The 23504-nt window shown below is 32.7% G+C and overlaps 2 protein-coding genes across 2 annotated transcripts in view; one reads left to right on the top strand and one right to left on the bottom strand.

Annotated features, from left to right (window-relative positions):
* The window catches only part of LOC124356640 (DNA repair protein XRCC2-like), a 183090-nt gene that overhangs the window by 76651 nt on the left and 82935 nt on the right, over positions 1-23504 (bottom strand). The window lies entirely within an intron of this gene.
* Positions 4968-7348, top strand: LOC124358096 (cilia- and flagella-associated protein 70-like). The gene is made up of 3 exons (XM_046810390.1): positions 4968-5114; positions 6418-6567; positions 7205-7348. Exons 1-3 carry the CDS (start codon positions 4968-4970, stop codon positions 7271-7273), a joined length of 366 nt encoding a protein of 121 aa, XP_046666346.1. The 3' UTR covers positions 7274-7348.

The following is a 23504-nucleotide window of genomic DNA, read 5'->3' as shown; positions in this document are numbered from 1 at the left end:
TTAATGTTATACACACAAAATATGGAAAATAACTACATGGGCAAATAACTAACACAAAAAATATTTTTTAAAAAACAATAAAATATACACAAAGGAATAAACACATGTTAGGTCTTGCTAAAAACGGTTCAACAATTTGTCATTTTTATACGTTGAAAATATACGTTGCTTCATAATTGTCCATACCTGTTCATGTTTTAAAATTTCAAATCACCGACAACTGGTTTAGATTTGTTGACTACAAGTCCTCCCCTCCCCTCCCCACCCCTCCCGTCATCAAGATGTGTCCTGAGGAGATCATCAACCTGCAGGATGAGGTTGAGATGAGGCGATTAAGCTTAATCGTGCCAAGTCTGGCAGCCCCGAATTACACCTATTTGTGGTTATTTGGCCCGCATTTGTGGTGAGAAGTAAAGAAGCCTGTGTAGAAACCGAGGTTAGCCTCTAGCGGACAAATTCACCTGGGACTGTTTTCTATCATTTTTTAATTTTTATTTTTATATAAGATGTTGTGTGCCCCCAGCGGGACTATCGACCTTCAGGGTGTGGGTTGGGATGGTTTGATTGAGCCTGGCACTTGGATCCGGTTCCGGCAAATTACACCTGTTTGTGGTTGTGGCAAGACGTGGGGAGTCGGTCTGGCGAAACCAAGGCCAACCACTGGTGGTTTCAGATGGTGCGTTTCTATTAACATTGTTGTTGTTCACTATTTTTCTCTCATTTACACACTAATTTGGTTTTCTTGTTTATAAAGCATTAAATTTATTTTTTCTTTTTAGAAAATTGAAAAAAAATAATTAGTAACCACCAAAACGCCTGATTTATAATACCATATCAGCGTTTTTTTGAGTCTACAATAATATAAATTTTAAATCATAATTTTGTTTTTGTTAATATTAGATTATTATACTTTGTTTTTATATTTTGCTTTCTAACAACTTTTATCAAACTTTTATTTTTACACAAAAACTTCATCATACTTTTCATTGAAGTTGTAGGTCTATGATAGTAAAATTTAATTGAAACTGATCTGCTGACATGCTACAGTAACAGCTGTTATTGCATACAAACTATTCAAAGTGTATTTGCTTCAGTGTTTGTTTTCTTTCAATTAAATTTGAATTGATTAGTTTAGAATTTGTTTGCTATTGATTTGGATCAACGTTTGTATAAGGCTGGAATATAGAGTTTGTGAAGACGATGAAACAGGCTCAGCTTGGGGGGGGGTGGGGGGGGGGGGGGGTGGGGGGGGGGGGGGGTGGGGGGGGGGGGGGGTGGGGGGGGGGGGGGGTGGGGGGGGGGGGGGGTGGGGGGGGGAAATTGGTTTACCTGTACTACTTGGCAGTATGCCACTACTACCAGGGCAGATACAGAGACAGCCTCAACCACATTGAGGAGGCCCTCAAGATAGACTGGGAGGTGTGGTGTTGTATATTAGATTTTTGCATCAAATATGATTGTTTTTAATTAAAAGTAGAAGTGATTCTCTCCTGTATAATTTCAATGTTGAATAAACTCTCTTCCTGACAATGACCATAAATCAGCTATGAACACCCTGTAGAACCAAATTTTATATCCTCAAGGAGCAGATCTGATAAAACTCGTTATACAGGGTGTAAATTAGTCCTGATACACCTGGATATATTCCAAACGGAATTGAGACATCAATGAAAAATCTTCACCATATCATTTAAAATATTTTTTGCACCTTATGGAGGATAAAAATATTCTCCCCCCTCTTTTTTAAAGGGGGAAAACAGAGATCACTTTGAAATTGTTGTGTTGTTTGCCCAGAAATTTTGCTAGAAATAGAAATATTTTACCCTAAAAAAAACAAAAAAAGTAAGTATGGTGTAGGTTGTACATTGATATCTCTGTTTGGAATATATCCAGGTGTATCAGGACTTAATATATGTACCCTTAGGTGTGAGGGGTTGTTTTACCCATAACTTTTTCTAGAATCACCGTAGAGATGTTTTGTTTCAAGTTGTGTTTTTTTTTTAAATTTAACTTTCAAATAAATGACATGTCCACAAGATAGGGGTTGTGATTTTGAAAATTTAAAGTGACCCCTCCTCTACTCCCCTTTAAAAAGTCCAAATTTGTAATATTGTATGGTGAAGATTTTACAATCCGATATCTCGAATCCGTTTGAAATATATCCAGGCGTATCAGGATTTAATATACACCCTCTATGTGATGTACCTTATAATCCTTTCACAAAACCATTGAAACTTTTGGTTTAGTAAAGTTAAAAAATAAAGGGAAGAGGGAAAATGTAACAAATGTAACATGTTAGGGAAGTGGAAGTTTTTTGATATTTTTATAATTGCAGAAAATTTGTTGTCTTTTTAGTTCTTTACTTTTCTTCTCAAAACTGCCTCTTAACATCTTCACTGTCTCTATACTTGATAGTCTAAGCAACTTTTACGATGTTCAATGTAGGTAAGTGTCTGCCGCAGTCAACATGTTAATATTCCATCACTGAATTGTTTACATCCACATGACTAATAGTCCCATGTATTGATCTACTTCCATAATTTGTTCCTAAATTTTTACTTTTATAGTGTTTTTGTACACAGGAAGATCGTCTGTGGTTTCTGAAAGGCCACAACTTATACAAACTGAAGTTCTTTACTGAAGCGAAAGAAGCCTTCCAGTTTGCATTCAACTTATGTGAGATCACTGATGAAAAACCATCATCTGGTTAAATTAAGGTAGTCCACTATTTTGACTAGAGAAAACTACTAAATGTGAGTTGGAATATTTTTTTTCTCCTGAATTGTTTCGTAACAATAATTTTTTCATTTTGAAAAATAAAGTTTTTTTACTTTTATCCCCATACTGTATACATAATATTAAACATAGGCTACTGCGCATCGTCGGGCCGAGCTCCGTATGAAATCTCTCAACCTGTATGTGCGCATTAATTTTCAGATATCAAATGATCCTATTGATTTTAACCAAATATGACCTACGGTGTGTCTCAAAAAAATGAGTTAAAAATGATCAGTTGTAGTGCAAAATAGTCTGGCGAAAGCTAACCATTATTTTTTATTCCAGTCAAGTTTAAGATGTACAATAAGGCCGGATTTGGAAACATTCATACTAAAAAGTTTTAATCTCTTTTCACTGGAGAAAAAGGCATTAGATTCTGATCTATTTTTCTGCCGTTAAGGAGTTTTAGAGAAGGTTTTATGCAAGTGTGTTATAAAGTTTTTGTTCTAATAACGATGGAGACTCAAAACTTGCTTTAAATTACAGAACAAAGATGATGTCTGCTTTTAAGCAAGGAAAGGTTCTACAGATTTTATGAAAATTATTTACACACCTAGAATTTTGGAAATGTATATTGCTAATTTAAAACCGATATTGAACACTTTAAACATAGCAACATCCGGTCTAAAGTATGGTTTAAAATTATTTCTGGAACGAAAAATGTTTTTTTACTTTGAATAACTTTTTCCTGGAAAAACTACTTTGCAGATTTTAATGAAACTGTTTGGCAAGTTTATAACTTTTTTAAATAAAATGATAGGGGCTAAATAATTGATATTTATTTATTTATATTATAAATAGCTATATTAAGAAAATAATTTAACACAAACAATTGAAGTACGGAAATTCTCATTAAAATTAAATTCTGATGCCATTTTGGATAGTATGGAAAGAAAACGAAAGAAAAAACTTTTTTATATTTCATTGTGGATGGATTTGACTTTGCACTATTCAAAAAGAAGTAACAAAATAATTTTGTTAGAAATCCTCATTTCTGTAAACATGTCTATATTAACTTTAATCTCTATCTCAAAAAAAAAATCAAAATCAAAATCTTTTTATTCATACACACAAAACAATAACATATACACTTCCATAATTTAAATGAATAATTCCCCATATAGACTATAGGTCTGTGTAAGGGGAAGAGTCCATCAATCAGTCCTTTTCTTAATTGTACTTAATTGTTCTTAATTGTAATCATAATTGTAATTGTGTACCATAGTTTAACATAAAGATTTTACCAAAGATCTGTTTAAGTAGTACAAAATACATTATTGTAAAAATTGTATATACATATATACACACACGCACGCACGGCGCGCGCACACACACACACACCTCTATACAGTTTAGGCACCGCTTAACCACCATATTACTATTAGATGGATGGAAACAATCCAACAGCACCACCAAACCACATCCCACAATAATAATTCCTACTTACACTAAATCTGCATCAGGAAGATTTTACTAATATTCTAGATAATGCTGTGGAAAAATGATAAGATTGTGCCTTAAAATCAATCTTTTATGGGATTAAAAGGACATATTCTTAAGGTGTTCAAATGTTTGAATGGTCAAGAAGATATTATTTAGTAGTAATGTCTAATATACACGACTGAATTTTATATTTGTACAACAAATGGAAAATCTTTTTTTCAGTTCTCTGATATTATTTATTAGACTACATTTGGCAGTCAGTCAGTGGTTGATTTATATTAAACTGCTGCATGTGGATATTCAGGCTCAGGATATTTACACGTGCTATAATAATGTCTAAGATTGATATGCTACAAAATTACTTAAGTAATTATAATATTAAAAAATCTTAACCTTAAAAGCTTTGATTTTAGCTGCAGTTTAACCTTCCTTTTATTGCAGCATCTGGTATCTGATGCTGTCTCAGACTGGATTCCTGGAATCTGGAGTCATGTTTGTCTGAAGAGATAAAAAAAGTCGACGATGAAGAAGCTCAAAATGTAATACTTTTTTTTATCTCTTCAGACAAAAATGACTCCATTCCAGATGTTAGGTCTGAGACTGCGTCAGATACCAGACGCTGCAATAAAAGGAAGGTGAAATGGAGCTAAACTAAAAATTTAACTGAATCAACTCTTCCTACCAGAGCTACGTTACGTGTCTTAAAAGCTTGTTTTTTTAAACCAACAGAAACCATTTCGATCCCCATGTTGATAGAGTATTTCATTTACAGACTAGGGAATATCTTCTTGAGTGAAGGTGACCATCAAGAGGCCCATGCTTACTACCTGGATATCTGCTCCAACAGTCCAACACCTCTCTCTTGGCTTGGGCTTGGTGTTACAGCCTTCTTGGTGAGACATAAATAACGTGTTTAGTAGTGACGAGATGTTCTTAATATATTCACCATCATTTACTGATAATTTGGATGTTGATATATTATATAGTATTACAAAACACATCACAATTATTATATTAGTGAAAAATTTGCTGCCACATAATCAATAACCCACAAACACTTATATGAAAGGATTTCCACAAGACTTTACCTGATGGGTTTATTCAATGGTTGGATTGATAATCTAGAGAGTAGTCAATTTATAATGTACTAGCTGTTTCCCACGGCTTCATATGCTTTTCGTAAGCTTTGTCCGTGTATGTGCACTTCTGGTTCAAATTAATTTATATTTCCAACGCCAATGTAGAGTTTGCCTTGTTGCCACGGTTAAGAAAATTTGTTTATGTTTATAGCCATTGTACCCGTACATGTATTTTATTATTAAGTGGTCTAACACTCAGGCTTTAAATTCAACCAGAAATTTTAAAGAAAAATATACATCAAAACCTAACGCCTTCAAATAGTCTTTGGCTATTTAATATACATAACTGTACCGTAATTGCAGTTTATAATGTGCAGGCACTTTGAAAACGTTTATTTTTGCAGTGCTGCCTGGTGGCAAGTTACATCAATGGACATAGCATATAAACTTTCTCCGTGGAAAAATACATATACATACAATTTTGTATAATGATCGGTCAAATAGTTTTACGATTCTATAAAGGACATACAGACAAACATTCATTTTTATATACACTAGCTCATATAGCTGTATAGGTGAGACCTTTATCAAAGACCCAACAGGGAATTATTGAAATCGTATCACTGTCTGTCTGTCTACCCATTTGTGCTGATAACTCTTGCTCAAAAGGTCTTGGAGATTTAAAATTTGGTACATAGGTTCCTCATGGCCTAAGGAAGAACCTTATAGATTTTAAGGTGAAAAAGTCAAAGACTATAACAAAGAAGCAGTGGCCCATCATGACAGCAGATATATGTTCCGCCAAACTGTGGCTTGAAGCTGATAGTTATGCTATCGTATGATGTGTTTACACAATGTAAACCGCAACAAATTTGTTTAGGTAGCAAAAACCCCTGGAAAAGTGGAGGAAATTTACTTAATAGCTTCGAACTTGTGATGTTGAAGCCTTGTTAAATGGACTATCAGTTTTGTGGCTACTAATGTTTACAGGACCAATGCAAGCTGGCAACGAGTAAGTTAATGTGGTCCAGATCTGTGTGAGCAACAATCAATGCTTAAGTCAGTTCTTGAAAGTGTCTGCTAATTTCAATCTACTAATCTTGGTTATTGGCAACAGAACCATGACTTGGATGATGCTGAACTGGCATTGAGTGAAGCCAACCTGTTGGACTGCCGGTTGTCTCAAGTCTGGGGCTACTTGGCTCTGGTGAACCTGCTGATGGCACGCCCTGAGATCTACCATCGATGCCTGAGTCAAGCTCTGCGGGTCAGTTATATTTGGTATTAAAATATTCAAAATAGATAGTAAAATATAAATTTTAAATACTAACACATAGCTTTTACTTTTAACTACGTATTCGGCAGGTAGGAATCTATTATAGTTTAATATATTGACTGAGATGGACGCTTCTCTTGACTACTTTTGCTATTCTATTCTCGTCGTCGACTTTTTTTGGATCTCTTCAGACGATCATATATAGTATTAACTATGTATTCTGGTGGTAGAAGTGAATAATAGTTTAATATATTGACTGTGGTGTCGCAGTGAAGGTGGTAAGTATAACTATGTAATAAATGAACCAAAAATGTTTCCAATAATTGCAATAATGCCAAAGGACTAACGCAGATAAAAGAATTAAAATTGTGGGGCCCAATTTACTTGAAGTACAATTGTAATTAACATACATTTATACATTTAATTGAATCAATGTAGAGGATTTTTGTAAAGAATTGCAATTTTAATCAGTTATATTGAAAGTGTACAACAATAATTTTAAGTTTTGAAATTTCTTGTTTTAAAACTTAAAAGAACACCAGAAATGGGATCAATATTAGAACGTCAAGGTGTAACTTTATTATTTTACAATATTAAAGAATTTTTAACATTTTTACTATTGTTACAGTATGGTTTGGACGATCCTGTACTTCTTGAGAGACTTAACATTCTGGGACATCTTGTAGAGCCATCTTGAGACTTTCATGTCATATTGAGTTAATTCTACGTTATAATTTATTTCACTAAATAAATGTTTTTCATGAGAAGAGATGAGAATGCTTCTATTTGTTCTCTTAGAACAAGAATCTTAAAAATTGCACCTAGTCCTATAAGGACCTTTGCGCTTCTTCCAGAGTGACAGGATATTCAGGATGGGTTGAATGTGGGGGCCCGCCTCCTATTGAGATCCATGAGGAAGAATTTAGGGCACTAATCCTCAAAAGAAGGGGAGGTCAGCTCTAAACCAGCCTCTCCAATCAAAGCAGGCAGGGGGTGGCAACACCCTTTATGTCTAAGCTGGCAAGAACCTTTGTCTCTTAGAGAACAAACCCCACCAACTTCAACAGTCATCTCCCGCAGTAGACTAGACCTATCGAATTACCCTTGCACCCCAGAATCTCGACCTTGGTTAGTGATGTGCCGCTCCTGGACATCCATAAGGTTGCCCAGATTTAAGTGACACATCGGTTTTTGCTGTGCCCAGTGGTAGGTTCAACTGGAAGGTATAAACCAGCCAGAAGTGATCCTTGCTGGGTGCGAATGAAGTTTTATTTCACAACATTTTTAGAAAAACAGATTCTTTCTCAGCGGCGGTCTACAATTATATTACAAAGGATTTAAAATCCACCATCACTGGTGGTTTGCCACCCACATTTGCTGGGGATTTTCTACAGACAAATACTTCATATTGCCAATCCGTTTACAAAGGGACTGGATTGTCCCTTGGAAGGGACTAATCCACTGTGGGAGTACAGGGTTTGTATTTTTTATTAATTTGGGTTTAGTTATTGGCGGGATAAAAATAAGTAAAATTTGTTTTATTATACAAATATTGTATAAGTAATAAAAGTTAAAAAAAAACCGTAAACAAACATTAAAAAGAAATTCTTGTCCATTTTTACATTATTTTTGCTTTTTGCTGTTTTTGTGATAAACACCATACAACTATCACATATTATAAAGCAATTGATCATTTACAAGATAAAGTTCACTGACAAACTTATTGCTGGTGGAATTCCAAAAAACAATTTTTCACCTTGTAGTGCACAGCGGTACTTTGCATTTAGTGCAGTGTAGGAAGGATTTCCTTGTACATCCATGATTTATGCATCTTAAATTAATTTTATTATTATATACTAAAAAAAAATATGTATCATGTCAGCCAATAATACAGTTCTCAACATCAGCTGATATAAACAGCTGATCCCTTGAGTGGAATAGTCCCTTCACAGGGGATGTTTCAAATGTACCTTAATGCTTACTAAAAAATGTACATTCCACACTGTTTTTTTTGTAGTAATTATAAACCTTTCCTTATACAAAAATATATATTAAAAAAATATTTACAGCAAATAAAAATGGAATATAATTTGTTTAGCCGTGTAGTTAGTAGTAATTCCATGTTTGTCTACATATGAGAATCCAAGTAGTTTGAAATAACTCCTAAAGAGTGTGTCACTATTCATTGTAGTCAAGCAACACTATCTGTTGGTGACACAGCAAACTAAAATAGAAATAACTAAACACAGTTCATTTTAACTTATTTAAACGGATCATCCCTGCATGGGACAAATCCAAGAGGCTAAAATGCCTATCACACTCTGATAAAATCTCATATTAGATATGGCCTTACAATCTGGAGGGGCTCCTCAGGGAATCTCAAGAGAGTACTTGTACTACAAAAGAAGGCAAGGACCATAGTGAACCTGGAGTCCCAGCAAAGCTCAGAGCCTAGGCATACTCACATTACTTGCTTCTATATCCATGAAGCCATTTTATACGTAGACAAAAACCTGCAGACTCACATGGACCTTCATAACTACCTCACACACCATGCCTCCAGATTCATCTTACCCCAACATAGAACAGCCCTCTACAAGAAAAAAAAAAACCATAATACATTGGCCAAAAAATAAAAAACCTCCTTCCAGACCATCTCCAGAATCTTACTGGAAACACCCTCTATGAGAAAAAACCATAATACATTGCCCAAAAGATAAAAAACCTCCTTCCAGACCACCTCCAGAATCTTACTGGAAACACCCTCTATGAGAAAAAACCGTCATACATTGGCCAAAAGATAAAAAACCTCCTTCCAGACCACCTCCAGAATCTGACTGGAAACACCTTCTACGAGAAAAAAAACCATAATTCATTGGCCAAAAAATAAAAAAACCTCCTTCCAGACCATCTCCAGAATCTTACTGGAAACACCCTCTATGAGAAAAAACCATAATACATTGGCCAAAAAATAAAAAAACCTCCTTCCAGACCATCTCCAGAATCTTACTGGAAACACCCTCTATGAGAAAAAACCATAATACATTGGCCAAAAAATAAAAAACCTCCTTCCAGACCATCTCCAGAATCTTACTGGAAACACCCTCCATGAGAAAAAACCATAATACATTGCCCAAAAGATAAAAAACCTCCTTCCAGACCACCTCCAGAATCTGACCAAAAACAGACTGAAGAACTCACTTCAAAAATTCCTGCTAAAGAATCCTGTGTACTCTATTGAAGAATTCCTGAACTTTTTGGACAATTAACTCCTTGATTCTACTTATTGTAATTTGATAACTGTTCTTAATGTTCATGTATTGTTTAAGCATTCTTGTTGTGGATTGTATTGATTTATTTGTTTTAGTACTTTTTATCTATCACCTATTAAATCTCTCTTTCAAATTAAGTTATGAACTTGTTGATTTAACTAATTTTTAATGTACCTTTTAGTTTTAACCTTTCATGTTATTTTATCTTGTTATGTATCTTATTGTTTATTTTATTGTTATTTTATGGTCAGATTGTTATGCTGTTTTTATCTGTTTAAAGGCTTAAGTCATTATAAATTGTTATTGTTGTAAAAGGTATTGCATATGGTTTTGTTATGATGTTCTCAAAATTTAGATTGTAAATAATTATTACAACACATAATTCAATGTATTATTTATATGTTATACATTTTTGGTAACATCTATTACATGTATAATGCTTAATAATGAATAAAAAAGGATGATGAATAAATAAATTTAAAAAAATATTGCTTCACAGAGTGTATAAAAATGATAAAACTAAAATCCTGTCAATTGATGGAATTCACAATCTACCATGTTTTTGTAACCTCTTAAATGATGAAATTAGTACTCAAAATGTTAAATTGAGCTTCTAAACTTATAAACATGATTTCATTTGATCCTGACAAATAACACTAATAGGTTTATTTTTTAGTACTACAAATTTTTTATATCTACGTATATTTACACTACTAAGAGATTACTTTAATCAATAGCTGAAATAATTTAACAAATCAATCAGCTTTAGAAAAATGCCCATCAGGATTTAAAAGTCCATATCTCTAATTACCTGTTCTGACCACTCATTCACAATTCATAATTCTATTGAAAGGATTTTATAAATAAGTAATCACACTATAAATATAAATACTCTTTTATTGCTCTAAGTACAAATAAAATTAATGTAAACAACATAACAAATCCGATTAAAGTGGACAACACAGACATATTAGTAACTATATATAGATTAGCACCAATGACAGGACTTAGAAATTCCAAAATTTCTATAAAACACTCAATTTATTGGTAAAGATATCCAAATGGTGGAAGACATTGGTTACAATGAAGAAAAAAAATTAATTGTAGGAACATTATGTTATGTAATATACAATGTTTTCAAAAAATATGAAAGAAAACAATTTTGATTACTATTTTTTAATTTGCCTCATTGTATCACTGGTGTAGCAGAGCGAGGCAGACTTATAGACACCATAAAATTCGGAGAAAGTAGATTTAAAGTTATTATGTAACAATTTGTTTTCAGTTTAATACATTAAACTTGCGCCACATTACATTATATTTCTAGCAAAGTAAAAACTAACTCCACAGTTAGTTGAAATCGAATAGAATCAAATTGCCTTAAAAAAAATGTTAAAGATAGACATGTTTATCTTTAAAATTACTTTTTTACAGTACATAGTTTTTTGCTATTTTTCAGATGCAATAAATATGAAATTTAAACTGCAAATATTAAAGTTTGGATTTGTATTGTACTCTGGCTGTTCTAAAGTGACTTTGAGTTTTAGCCCATAAGAACAATATTACCCTCAAACATTTCCAACCCTATAATCTGTGCAATGTTAATGTTCAAAATGGATGTTCAGCACTTTGCAAGCTTTTTTAATCGCCACACATACAATATTTCTTCTAATAGTACATTTTTTAATTTTCTCAGAAAATGTAGATTAGGATTGTTAAACAAAATAATAATTATGAACTTTAAAAAATTTTTCACACAAGATAAATGAACTTTGTTTTGAAGAAAACCCAAAATGTACAAAAGATGCCCAATTTCATAAGGAATACAGATACTGTAAATAATTTCCCTATAAATTATGTGTAGCGGTAAAATTTTAATGTGAAAAAAGAACTTACCTTGTTTTATTTTATTAACTATGGACCTAATATTGCATCCATTTAAGTGAAATCCTGGTATTTTATGTTATGAACCTTTTTTTTTCAATTAGTAACTTTTTTAGTTTTCCTTGTGAAGTGTAACCTTGAAATAATAAAGTACAACAAAATTAGAGCTTTTATTGTAAAAAACTCAATGAAATTATTAAAAATGTGTTTGGCTGGATAGTAATCATATCTTTAAAGCTATAAATTTCCCATGATTCCAGGACCAAAAATAAAGCGGCAATATGTTTTTTATAATTGTTATGGGATTAAAATCAAGACAGTAACAAGTACAGCCATTAAATATTTCTTCTGTAAATACAAACCAAAATTTTAATATTTTCATTAAAAAATTTACATATCCAAATAAAAATATTGTAATAATTATTTTTTTACAAAACCATATCCTTATTTGATTACATATCAAAGTCCAAAATACACTCAATCATTATTAATTAAGAGGCTTCTCTTATATTTTTTATTCCTACAGTGAACTATACTTTAATACAGATATAAGTAAGACAGTCATTTCAAGCTTGTTTACTCCCTTTAAAAACTAAAATCTGTCATTTCTTAAAATATAGCTGTTTCAATCTTCATTTACTTTACGAAGTTTGACTCTTAGATTACATAAAAAAAAACAACAACTGCTTAAATTACATTTTGTTCCGTTTGTACTTAATTTACCAAAGTTAATCAATTTTCAATTAAAGTGTATAAACTATGATTAAATTTGGCTGTTTAATATACAATATTATGCAAGGCAAAGTACTGCATACACTATATAAATGTCTGTATATAGTATATAAATATATTTATTTAGATAATACGTTTAGATTACGTACTCTGGTTGGTAGTTCTTTTTCTATTTTTGGAAAATCAAATTCCTGTTTAATCAACACTGAATCAATTTGTTACAACAAAATATATACTTACTACAAATATAGGAAGGGGTTTTGATACACACTTTACTACAAATAGTTAAAATTAACAAAATTTTACACGACTGTACAGAAAATCACAAACAGTACAAAAAAAACAACACAACCATCTCCATACCACTTTGATATGGCTACATACAAGACACACAGAGTTAATGTTTTAATTATTACATTGTCTTTTATTAGTTATCACATGTCAATTTTACAAAGGTACAACACAATATTGCTTAAGGTACTAAACATATAAATAGAAAAATACCCTTAACATAAATTTGTATATAATATCTCAAAAAAATTTACGATTTTCAACCTTGCAAGCTTGGTAAAATCATTAAATTTATTAATAGTTATTGGGAAGAAATTTTTGGTCCTGGTATATAGAATAAGATTTGTAAAAAAAATTAACAACACTGACATCAAACCTGTTAATGTTATAATATTATTAGTAAAACTTGATTTATAACTTTTTTCTAGTGAAGTACTGCAAAGCACCTTATGTTATATCTGGCACTTTAAAATACACATATATTTGAAGCGAACAAATGTCATGACAGATCATATTTTTATATGGCACTGAAAAGGTTAAGAACACTTGTTCATAGGAAATCATCACATAAATGTCACTATTAAAATCAACAGTTAAAACTAATACCAATTAAACATTTTGAATATCAAATTAATCTCTAACTTTGCCACCTCGCTGCCCGCAATAGTTCAAAGCAAAAAAAGATATAATTACCCTTAATTGATACTAGTAAAAAAAAAAGAAAATTCCACCAAAGTTCCCTTTTAAAAGATTAAAATCTTAGCGTACTATATACGTAAAATTCGTAAATGACAATAATGTGTATTTATTATAAAAAATAATACTATAAAACTATATAAAGAAACCTTTTTTTGAACAATGAAATAGATTTAACAAAAACTGAGCGTAAAAATGTTTTAATAAAAAACTTCATATACTCTTGTAATAGTTAAGAAGATAAATATTAAATATGTCAGCTTATATTGATAAGGCATAATACACCTTATCAGATCTGATTTTTTTTTACACAATGTAGTATAATAAAAATAAATAATCTAGCTGAATTATATGAAACCTCACATCATTCTATTGGACATGTACATGTCATCTTATTAGTACTAATTAGTTTAAAACATTTCAATAAAATGACAACTGCACTACAAATGGGGTTTTCACTATTAAATGTACTCAAAATTAAATATTGTGTGCACAAACTTCTAATCTTCACATTTTTTAAAAATTAACAAAGAACCTAAATAATATTATTAAAAACAAAATTGTAATTATTTTAAGACAACACATCTTTTGTACATACAATTTTTTTGGGTAATTCATGTAGTTTTATTGAACAGAAAGTAAGTAAAAAATTCTTCTTAATTCCCCCCAAACATTTTTCTGATACTTCGGTATTGAATCCATATCCTTTAGATTGCATATGCTTTGGGTGTATAAAATAAATAAATATGTCCAAACATAAGAGATGCTTTATTTGACTTTCTTTATGACTTTATATTTGTTTTGCTCCACTGCTTTTTACAAGTTTAGTTGACACAGTCATAGATATGTAATTTGCATGTACATGAGGCATGCTACAAAGTGAAGCTACGTTGAGGTATATTTACTCTAGAAAAAACAATTTACGTTTTGTGTTGTGCTGCAAAAACTTAAATAACAAGGATCTTGGATTTCTTGCAATACGCTGTTTTGACTCCGCTTTTGTTTGTATTCTCATACTGTGTAGTTATCATTAACAATTAGCACGCTAATTTTTAATTAAGGCATTTCAGCACCTTGGAATTCCAATTATTTTTGTTGTTTGGCATTTGATCATCATGATATACTTTGCTTTGTTCATCAAGACCTTTTAATGTATTAAATAGTTGTAATAAATTGTATAAATAAATTTATATTTTGTTTTCAAGTTATCGGTTAGTTTTTTGTATCTTAAGTGTAGTTAATTGTAGAACTACATTCTGAGCACAACAGCTTCCAGATATTTTTCCTTATATAAAAAAAATAATACACTATATTTGAGTTCTAAAATTGTGATATGTACCAAAGACAAAGACAAGCATTTTCTAGTTGTATGAGTGTTACAAAGTTTGTGTAAGAAAATAACTGGAACCTGTTGTTATAAGATTGTAGTACCTACAATTGACTACACAAGATCAGAACTAACCTGTAATTTGAAGAAAAAATTATTATTTTTTCAATACTCGTATAGTCAATTATTAATCTTCATCACATACTATATATCTAATTTATGACAAAATAAATCAAATTCAGCAATAACAAGAGTTCTTTGGCAAAATTAGACAACTGACAAAAAAGAACAAAAATCAATACCATGAATTAAACTTAAACTATTTATAAGTGCGTGGAAAAAGATTAATACAACATTTTGTACGAGCAACTCTCTTATCAGTCATATCTAGATACTATTTTTTCAGTTCTACGTTGAATTAATATTTATACTATAAAGTGGCATCATTTTTTACAACTACAACTGCCAGGCCCTCGCTTAATAAGTATTAAAATGAGTTCCTGAATTTAATTCAGGGAACTACCAAGCACCTTATGTGTGAAAGTGAGATTTTTCTGTGAGGCTTCTGCATGTCTAAGCAACTTGAACACTTCCAGACCAATAAACTTAAGTTTTGATTTTAAATAATTAATTCTGGCTAATCTGGTTGAAGAACACAGATTACAAAATCATTGTTATGGGCTGATAAAACGACAATACAGCCCATAAGAGTATTACTTACTCTTTACAAACTTGGTGAGTTATCGTATGTAATAATAAGATATTTTACAGTGAGTTCATTTTTTTTAGAGAATTATTGAGCATGAGCATTTGCATGTATAAGACTTTCTTAACCATTATTTACAAATAGATTAATTGGCCTATACTCTTTCTAACCTAACATCAAGTTGGACATTTCACTGATCTATTCTGCATGCTTGACTTTGATTTATTATTTCGCTTGTGAGTGATCACGCACGTTTGCATCAAAGCCACGGCCTTCTCGATCTCATCTATATTGTGTGGTTGGTGCTATATGGAAGAACTTCTATCCTACATAGTCTGATATATTTGTAACAACACTTGTATCACATTTATGGCACCAACTAATAAGGATGTTTGCCCTCACTGTAAGAGGTTGGTTATCAATCGGGGTATTCAATGTGACGGTGATTGTTCTCGGTGGTTTCATCCCGAATGTGTTGGGTTGAATAAAACAGAATATTCCGCATATGCCAACGATGTTAATAAAAAATGGAATTGCGACAGAGTCGACTGCTACCCTCTTAATCAAGATCCCTTACTAGAGATTTCGGCAAACGTCGCCGCTCTGCTGGCGAAGTTTTCGACTCTGGCCACCAAGGACGAATTCAAAACTGAATTTGAAGAGGTAAAAAGGAATATTGCGTCTCTGTCTACTCAGATTGCTGATTTTGAACCTCGTTTAAGTACAGTTGAAGCTAAAATCTCTGCTCTCGAACAAAAAACCGAAAAAGTTGGTTCAAACTCAAACTCCAATCCGGCTAATTATGAGAACGTCATAGCGGAAATTAATGATCGCAGTTTCAGAGCAAGAAATGTAATTTTCTTTAAGGTCCCAGAGTCGCCCAGTCGCGATGTTCAGGCAAAGAAAACCCATGACAAGACGCTGATTGAAAGTATCTTGGCAGCCAGTAATCTTGAAAAAGAAGATTTGGTAACTTTTCACCGCCTGGGAAAAACTACAGTCACTAATCATCGTCCCCTGAAAGTTGTCCTGGTGAGCAAAGAAAAGGCAATCAAGCTCCTTAGAAATTTCAAGCGAGATGTTATTGTTAAGGTTAATGCCTCACTATCTGAAATGTCCATCTCTTCTGACAAGACTCCTGCAGAGCGTAGTTTTCTGGCGGATTTGCGATCAGAGTTAAACGATCGCATTGGAAAGGGTGAAATTGGGCTTACCATCAAGTTTTTTAACGGCACACCTAAGATTGTTCAAACGAAAAAAAACGATTAAACCTCAACGGGAAATCCAATATATCTATTTATTATCAAAATGTGAACGGACTGAGGACTAAGTTAAATGATCTAAGATTATTGTTAGCTACATGTACTTATAATATAGTAATGCTTACTGAGACTAACCTAACTCCAGACTTTCAAGATTGCGAACTTGGCTTTGTTAATTATAACTTATTCAGATGTGACAGATCTCCAGAGTCCAGTGACAAATCCAGTGGTGGAGGTGTCCTAGTGGCAGTGGACAAGGACCTCTCCTCTCGTCAAATTGTTACTCCAACATATGGCCCTTTTGAAACACTATTTTTGTCTATTACGTTGAATGGTAACATGAAGCTTCTGTTGAACTGTGTATATATACCGCCAAGTAAACCCCTCGGTGTGTATAATGATTATTGTCTTGCAGTTGAGGATGTCATGTCTACTGAGTCTGTGAATTTCATGGAGTCAGTCCTCATTGGGGACTTCAATATGCCTCGCATTGATTGGCATCTTGATGATTCTGCTGGTCTTACTGCCTCTGCCAGGGCTATCAAGGATTTGGCAGGCATGTTTGGGCTATTGCAAAATAACCATGTATTGAACTCTAGGGGAGTTCTCCTTGATCTTGTATTTGCCTCCACCGAATTACATGTAAGAAAAGAGTCATCTCCATTGCTCCCAGTTGATGTGCAGCATCCCGCCCTGAATATTGTCCTTCAGACTGATAATATTAATCCTAAACCTAGGTGTACCTATGTGCCCAGCTTTGGCAAATGTCGTCTTCATGAAGTATATAATAGTCTGATAGCTGAGGAACTTATTCTACCAGATGAAACTCTTGATGTTAATATACTTTTTGAACATTTTTGTGATGTTCTGAGGGAAATCGTTGCAAAACACACTCCACTCAAGAAAATTGGTGCTTCCAGGTTTCCATGTTGGTTCTCCACCGAACTTACAAACCTTACAATTGAAAAGAAGAGACTACATCGGAAATACAAGGATTCTCTCGATGAACAATCATACGCTGAGTTTTCAAGAATCCGAACTCAATGTCGTAACTTGTCAAGAGTGTGCTACTACGACTACATTACGTATGTTCAAGGTTGCATTACCTCTGATCCGAAGGCTTTTTGGAACTTTGCTAGGAACAACAAACGTCTTGATATGTGCCCCTCTACTCTTAAGTATGGAGATCAATCGGAAACTGAGGCCAAGCAGATGTGTGATTTATTCGCAAGCTACTTTTCTTCTGTTTTCTCGCCACCTTCACTCGTTAGAAACAGTTACAGATTCAACACTCCCTTCTGCCTTAGTGAGTTGTCCTTCACTACCTCGGAGGTTTTTGATGCCCTGGGTGAACTTGATGTTACCAAGGGATGCGGCCCTGATCTTATTCCATCGAGTGTCCTTCGATACTGTAGGGTACTGCTTTGTAACCCTCTGCAAGCTCTCTTCAATAAGTCACTCCATGATGGAATCTTTCCAGACGTCCTCAAGCTGAGCTATGTCGTACCAATACATAAAGGTGGATCTAAGGAAGATGCTACAAACTATCGTCCGATAGTAATCCAGTCAGCTGTTGTCAAGATTTTCGAAAAGCTCGTTGTGAAGAAACTCAACCCTCTCTTTCTTAATGTCATCTCACCAAAACAACATGGTTTCTGCAGAGGAAAATCTACAACTACTAATCTGATTGTATTGGAAACGAAAATTGTTGAGGCCTTTAGCAACCGCAAACAACTCGATGCCATCTATCTTGACTTTTCGAAGGCCTTCGACAGAGTTAATCATTCCCATCTTTTGGCCAAATTGGAAGCTTACGGTGTTGTCGGTTACCTTCTTGAATGGATTGGCAGTTATCTGTCTAATCGAAGACTTGTGGTAAAATCTTTTGGATCCCTTTCTTCTGAGTTCGTTGTTACATCTGGAGTACCTCAAGGCTCGCATTTGGGACCCCTTTTATTTAACATCTTCATCAATGACATTGTTGACATCATTGAGGTGGACTCTCTTCTTTTCGCCGACGACATTAAACTATACAGTTCTGTAGAAAGTGAAGTCGATTGCTTGAATCTTCAGTGTGGCCTGGATGCAGTCAAGAGTTGGTGTCGTCAAAATAATATGACGCTTAATATAAATAAAAGCTCTTGTATCACATTTCATCGAACCAAGTCTCCCATATATTTCAATTATACGCTTGACGGTGCCCTATTATCAAGAAGCAACATTGTCCGAGATCTTGGCATAGTTCTGAGTGAAGACTTAACCCCCCACGAACATATTAACAACATTTGTGCCAGAGCTGCTAAGGCACTTGGTTTCATAACTCGCTCTTCCAGAGACTTTCATGATCCTACTGTACTCGGGACGCTATACTGCACACTAGTTCGACCTCTACTTGAGTATAGTTGTGTCATGTGGTCTCCTCATCAAGTAACTTTGGTGCGCCAGATTCAATCTATACAAGACAAATTCATCCGTCTATTTGGTTGTAGGCTGGGATTCGCCTACAGAGACGTACCGCTGCGGCTTATCGAGGAAAAATTGGGACTTTGTTCCCTGGAAACCAGAAGGAGTATCCAGGGGGTTATGTTTCTGCACAAACTTATCACTGGCGGCATTGTTTGTCCAGAGATCTTGAGAGGAGTTTTCTTTCGCTGTCCAATGGGTACGAGATCTTCAGAACTATTCGGCAGACGTCACGTTGGTTCGAACTATGAAGCCAATAGTACCCTCATACGTATCCAACGTCTTGGAAACATAGTATCTCCTCACGTGGACTTCTTCGCTGATAGTGTCACTGTGGTCAAGAAGAAAACTGTAAATGTCTTGGTATTATAGAAATTGCAAGCGTCATTTATGGTTATTGATTTTTGTTGAATTATATATTATTAGCGACATTTGTTATAGATATTATTATTGTTATTATTATTTATTATCAATATGTGTGTGTGTGTGTGTGTGTGTGTGTGTGTGTGTGTGTGTGTGTGTGTGTGTGTGTGTGTGTGTGTGTGTGTGTGTAGGCTATGTATATATGTAGATGCGCTGCTTTGATTCTTTGGAAATGTATTTATTATTCGTTTTCTATAACTTCAGATTTTTATATAAATTGTTATCCTTTCATAGATATTAATTCTGTTATCTTTTTTTTCTTCTAAATATTTTATTTTTCATTTGTTGTTGACTGGTAACTTACGGATGTTTGTTTTAATATCAATTAATTATGTGCTTGTTTGTTAGTAATACGTAGCTCCTAGTCATTCATTAGTTTATGCATGTTAGCCACCACTTGTAAATTTTTCATTGTATATTTTTTGATGTATTGGGTTTCTCCCGTTGAAATAAATAAATAAATAAATAAATAAATAAATAAATACAGAAGGGGTTGTTTAGGTTCAAAAAATCTATTTCAATTTAGCAGTGAAGAGAAAGTGGAGAAAATGTCATGAGTTAACAATTTGTATAAAAAACACAATAATATTAAAAAAACAAGGCTCCAAGAAACATCTTATATAGGCTTTCTCTAGTTTATCTAGTTCTCCTTCCAGTTTTTACTTTCTAAATCTATACGAGGCAGAGAAATAGCGGCATATGTAGAAGTCTTTTACATCTTTGAAAGAATAAAAGGAGTTTGGACATTTGCCATTGTTATTTGTCTTCTTTCAAAACATCTATCGTCAATAACAAACATCAGACGTAGACGATTGGTTGTTTTTGTTTAATTTGGATGTAATTATTTATAATGAATCGAAAAAATTGAAATTATATACGATTTTAAATAAAACCAATAAGACTCTGAAAATTACTGTATTAAAATTGTGGAAAATTTGGAAAAAATGTTAGGCAATTTGAAGTGACTGCGGAAAAACTATCTACTATGCACTTCTCAAATTATGAAGTTCTCAAAATTTTGACAAAATATATTAATTCACACTAACACAGTACTTAAGAATTAGAAAGTTAAGTAAACATAATAATAACATTGTAAACATCTATGTCATGAGTTCTAACTTGAAATTATTATTGTTTGTCAAATTGCGGATTAAAGAATAAGAAAAATCAGAACCAGTTTAAACAGTGTGGTATTTAAATAGTTTTTAAATATTATGAGTACATGGTTACATAAAAATAAAATAATTATATAGTTTTATTTAATTAGAATAACAAATCATGTATAATATGTTTATAATATGCATTTGGATTATATTCGACAGTACAATCTTAAATTAACACAAATTAAGATTGCACTTGTTATTTGAGAAAATTATAAGTGAATCAAAGAAGTTCATGTTATTTTCTGGTAAAATCCATAATAAGGTTATCTAACAAATCTGGAATGCGGATTAGACGAAACAGTTTCATACATTCAAATCCACTAATTTAAAGTCACTGCAAGAAGACAATAAAAAATAAATGTTGTTTACCTTAATTTATGTAAATTGTTTACATCGATACTGTACTTGTGTAGTAACAGCTTGTGAGGATTACACACTATTTCGTGTACATTAGAGATGCAATCCTAAGTAAGACCCTGCTATGGCACTAACTCTAAGGCTGTCATTTACATTACAAGTCTTTGAATCAATAAATATAAAATCTTACGTATCTATTAAAAATAAATACTTTGTTGCGTCATAACTTATTTCAACCTAATTTTACTATCACAGTTACCATAGAAACTTTCTTCATTTTGGGAGTTGCTTCATTTTGGTTTTGATGGCTTTGGATCAGTTGCCCTAAAACAGATACAATTAATTTATTATGAACACAGTAAAAACTTTGGAAACTTTACTACCAACATAAATAATCTAAAATACACATGATGTTTACATATTTAATCATCTAATTGAATATATGTTGCAATTTAATGATATTGTTGAATTCCTAGTAGCTCTGTCTGATTTTAACCATGTTAAAGTTTCATGAAAAAGTTTTGTACTGACAATGCAGAAATAAGAATCTTAGCATGTTTACTTAGCAATCCTGTAATGACAACAACTCGATTGTGGTGAAAGTTTGGCCTAATAAACTGAATATCCATTATTAAATTTAAATTTATTTTTAAATTGACAGACTATGTGTGATTAGTTAAAGAAAACTGCTACATATTTTTATCTGAACCAACTTCAGATGTTTTTGATCTTCCAAAATATGTGATTAAAATTATGTTAACTAATTGATTAATACTGTAATAGGACCAGGAAAAACGAAAACTTAAATTTTAAACAAATGGTGTCCTTTTTCAGTTAAAAATTTAAAATTTCACTTATATTACAAAACAAATTCTAGGACCCTGCCAAATGTTAAAATTAAATACAAGTTTTAATATAGATAACACTTTACATTTTATATTTTTCAAACAATAGCATCAGTTTTAAGCTAATAAAAATACAATAAAATTAATATCTGATCAATATTATATTTTATACACAAAGGAAATTTTTAAAGGAAGGGCTCTTTGAAAGCAAAGGTAATTTAAGAAATTAAATTTATTTTCATTACTTTGCGCTTGGGCAGAGTCTACTATTGGTCTTGACCTTTACCTTTTTGATTGCAAGGGATGTGAAATGAGAAATCCATATTTCACCTCCAGCTACGATCTTTCTCAAGATGAAAACGAAAACTCAGTTGCTCCACCATGCTTTAAGATTGTTTTTAAAACTTTGTTTGCACACAACTGAGCCCTTGATTAGAAAATGAGAACACCTTTTCATCTAGATTACACCTGAACGTGAAATCTAGGTGTATCTGATGTCAAAAAATGCAGCATTTTTTTTTAACTTTTCCTTTTTTTGGATCTCTTCTGACAAACAGGACTCCAGATTTCAGAATCTAGTCTGAGACAGCATCATATTCCAGGTGCCGCACTAAGTGGAAGGATTAAACCAATTCAATCAAATAGCTATGTTATCCTTACTATAAATGCCATCCAATCCCTTCCTCCTTATGTGTCAAAACATTCACTGAATAATCCTTTGTTTTCATGAAACTCTGTTAAAAGTTTAGAAATCCAAAGAAAGTATAGTTTCTTTAAGTTAAAGTTTTCAGAGACAATTTTGCCCACCACTGACCAAAAAACTTAAAGGAATTCGTTTGAGAAAGTAATTTTTTCAAGCATCGGGTTATACAAATCACCCTGAGAGCATGTCACATGGATTTTGTTGCAGCCATCTTTAAAGGTCTGACCCTCTTACGCACTTTGCCTACAATCTTAGCACAGCACCGTAACTTCACAAATCTGTCAGTAAATGGGTATAGGGCGGATGATTTGATAGTTTTAATAATTTTCAAAACACAAAACAGACCGTAAAATTTAACAACGGAGTTGCAACTGATAACAGTTCTAAACAACTACCAGAACAGCTATTTTCAGTCCAATTTTACATTTTACTGTCATAAAAGCTATTACAAATATTATAATTATGTCTCTAATCGAATTGATACATGAACACATAGTAAATTTCCAATTGGTATTTTAATTTCATGATATCTATTATATAAAAATGAAACTGTTCGTGTGTAACAGCATCACTCACAAACGGCTGGACGGATTCGCCTAATTTTTTTTTAAATTTGTTCGTCTTGATCTGTAGAAGGTTATAGGATACTTTTTATCCCTTTCCCGATTCAGGATTCCGCCCCACTGGTTACAGAAATACCCGTAAGAAATGCACTGCAGCAAACATATGTTATTAAGTGAAAGAGTCTTTTCAAATTTTTAATCAGCTGTTCTTTGTAAACATATATAATGCGACAAAAAATAT

The sequence above is a fragment of the Homalodisca vitripennis genome, chromosome 3 (assembly GCF_021130785.1).
Source record: "Homalodisca vitripennis isolate AUS2020 chromosome 3, UT_GWSS_2.1, whole genome shotgun sequence".
Classification (NCBI taxonomy): Eukaryota; Metazoa; Arthropoda; class Insecta; order Hemiptera; family Cicadellidae; genus Homalodisca; species Homalodisca vitripennis.
The sequence above is the reverse complement of the archived record's forward strand: the minus strand, read 5'-3'. Positions and strand labels throughout refer to the sequence as shown.

Coding starts and splice junctions, on each gene's coding strand:
- LOC124358096 (XM_046810390.1), top strand. CDS start 4,968: ATGTTGATAGAGTATTTCATTTACAGACTAGGGAATATCTTCTTGAGT. Junction 5,115..6,417: donor TTGGTGTTACAGCCTTCTTG/GTGAGACATAAA, acceptor TATTGGCAACAG/AACCATGACTTGGATGATGC. Junction 6,568..7,204: donor GCCTGAGTCAAGCTCTGCGG/GTCAGTTATATT, acceptor CTATTGTTACAG/TATGGTTTGGACGATCCTGT.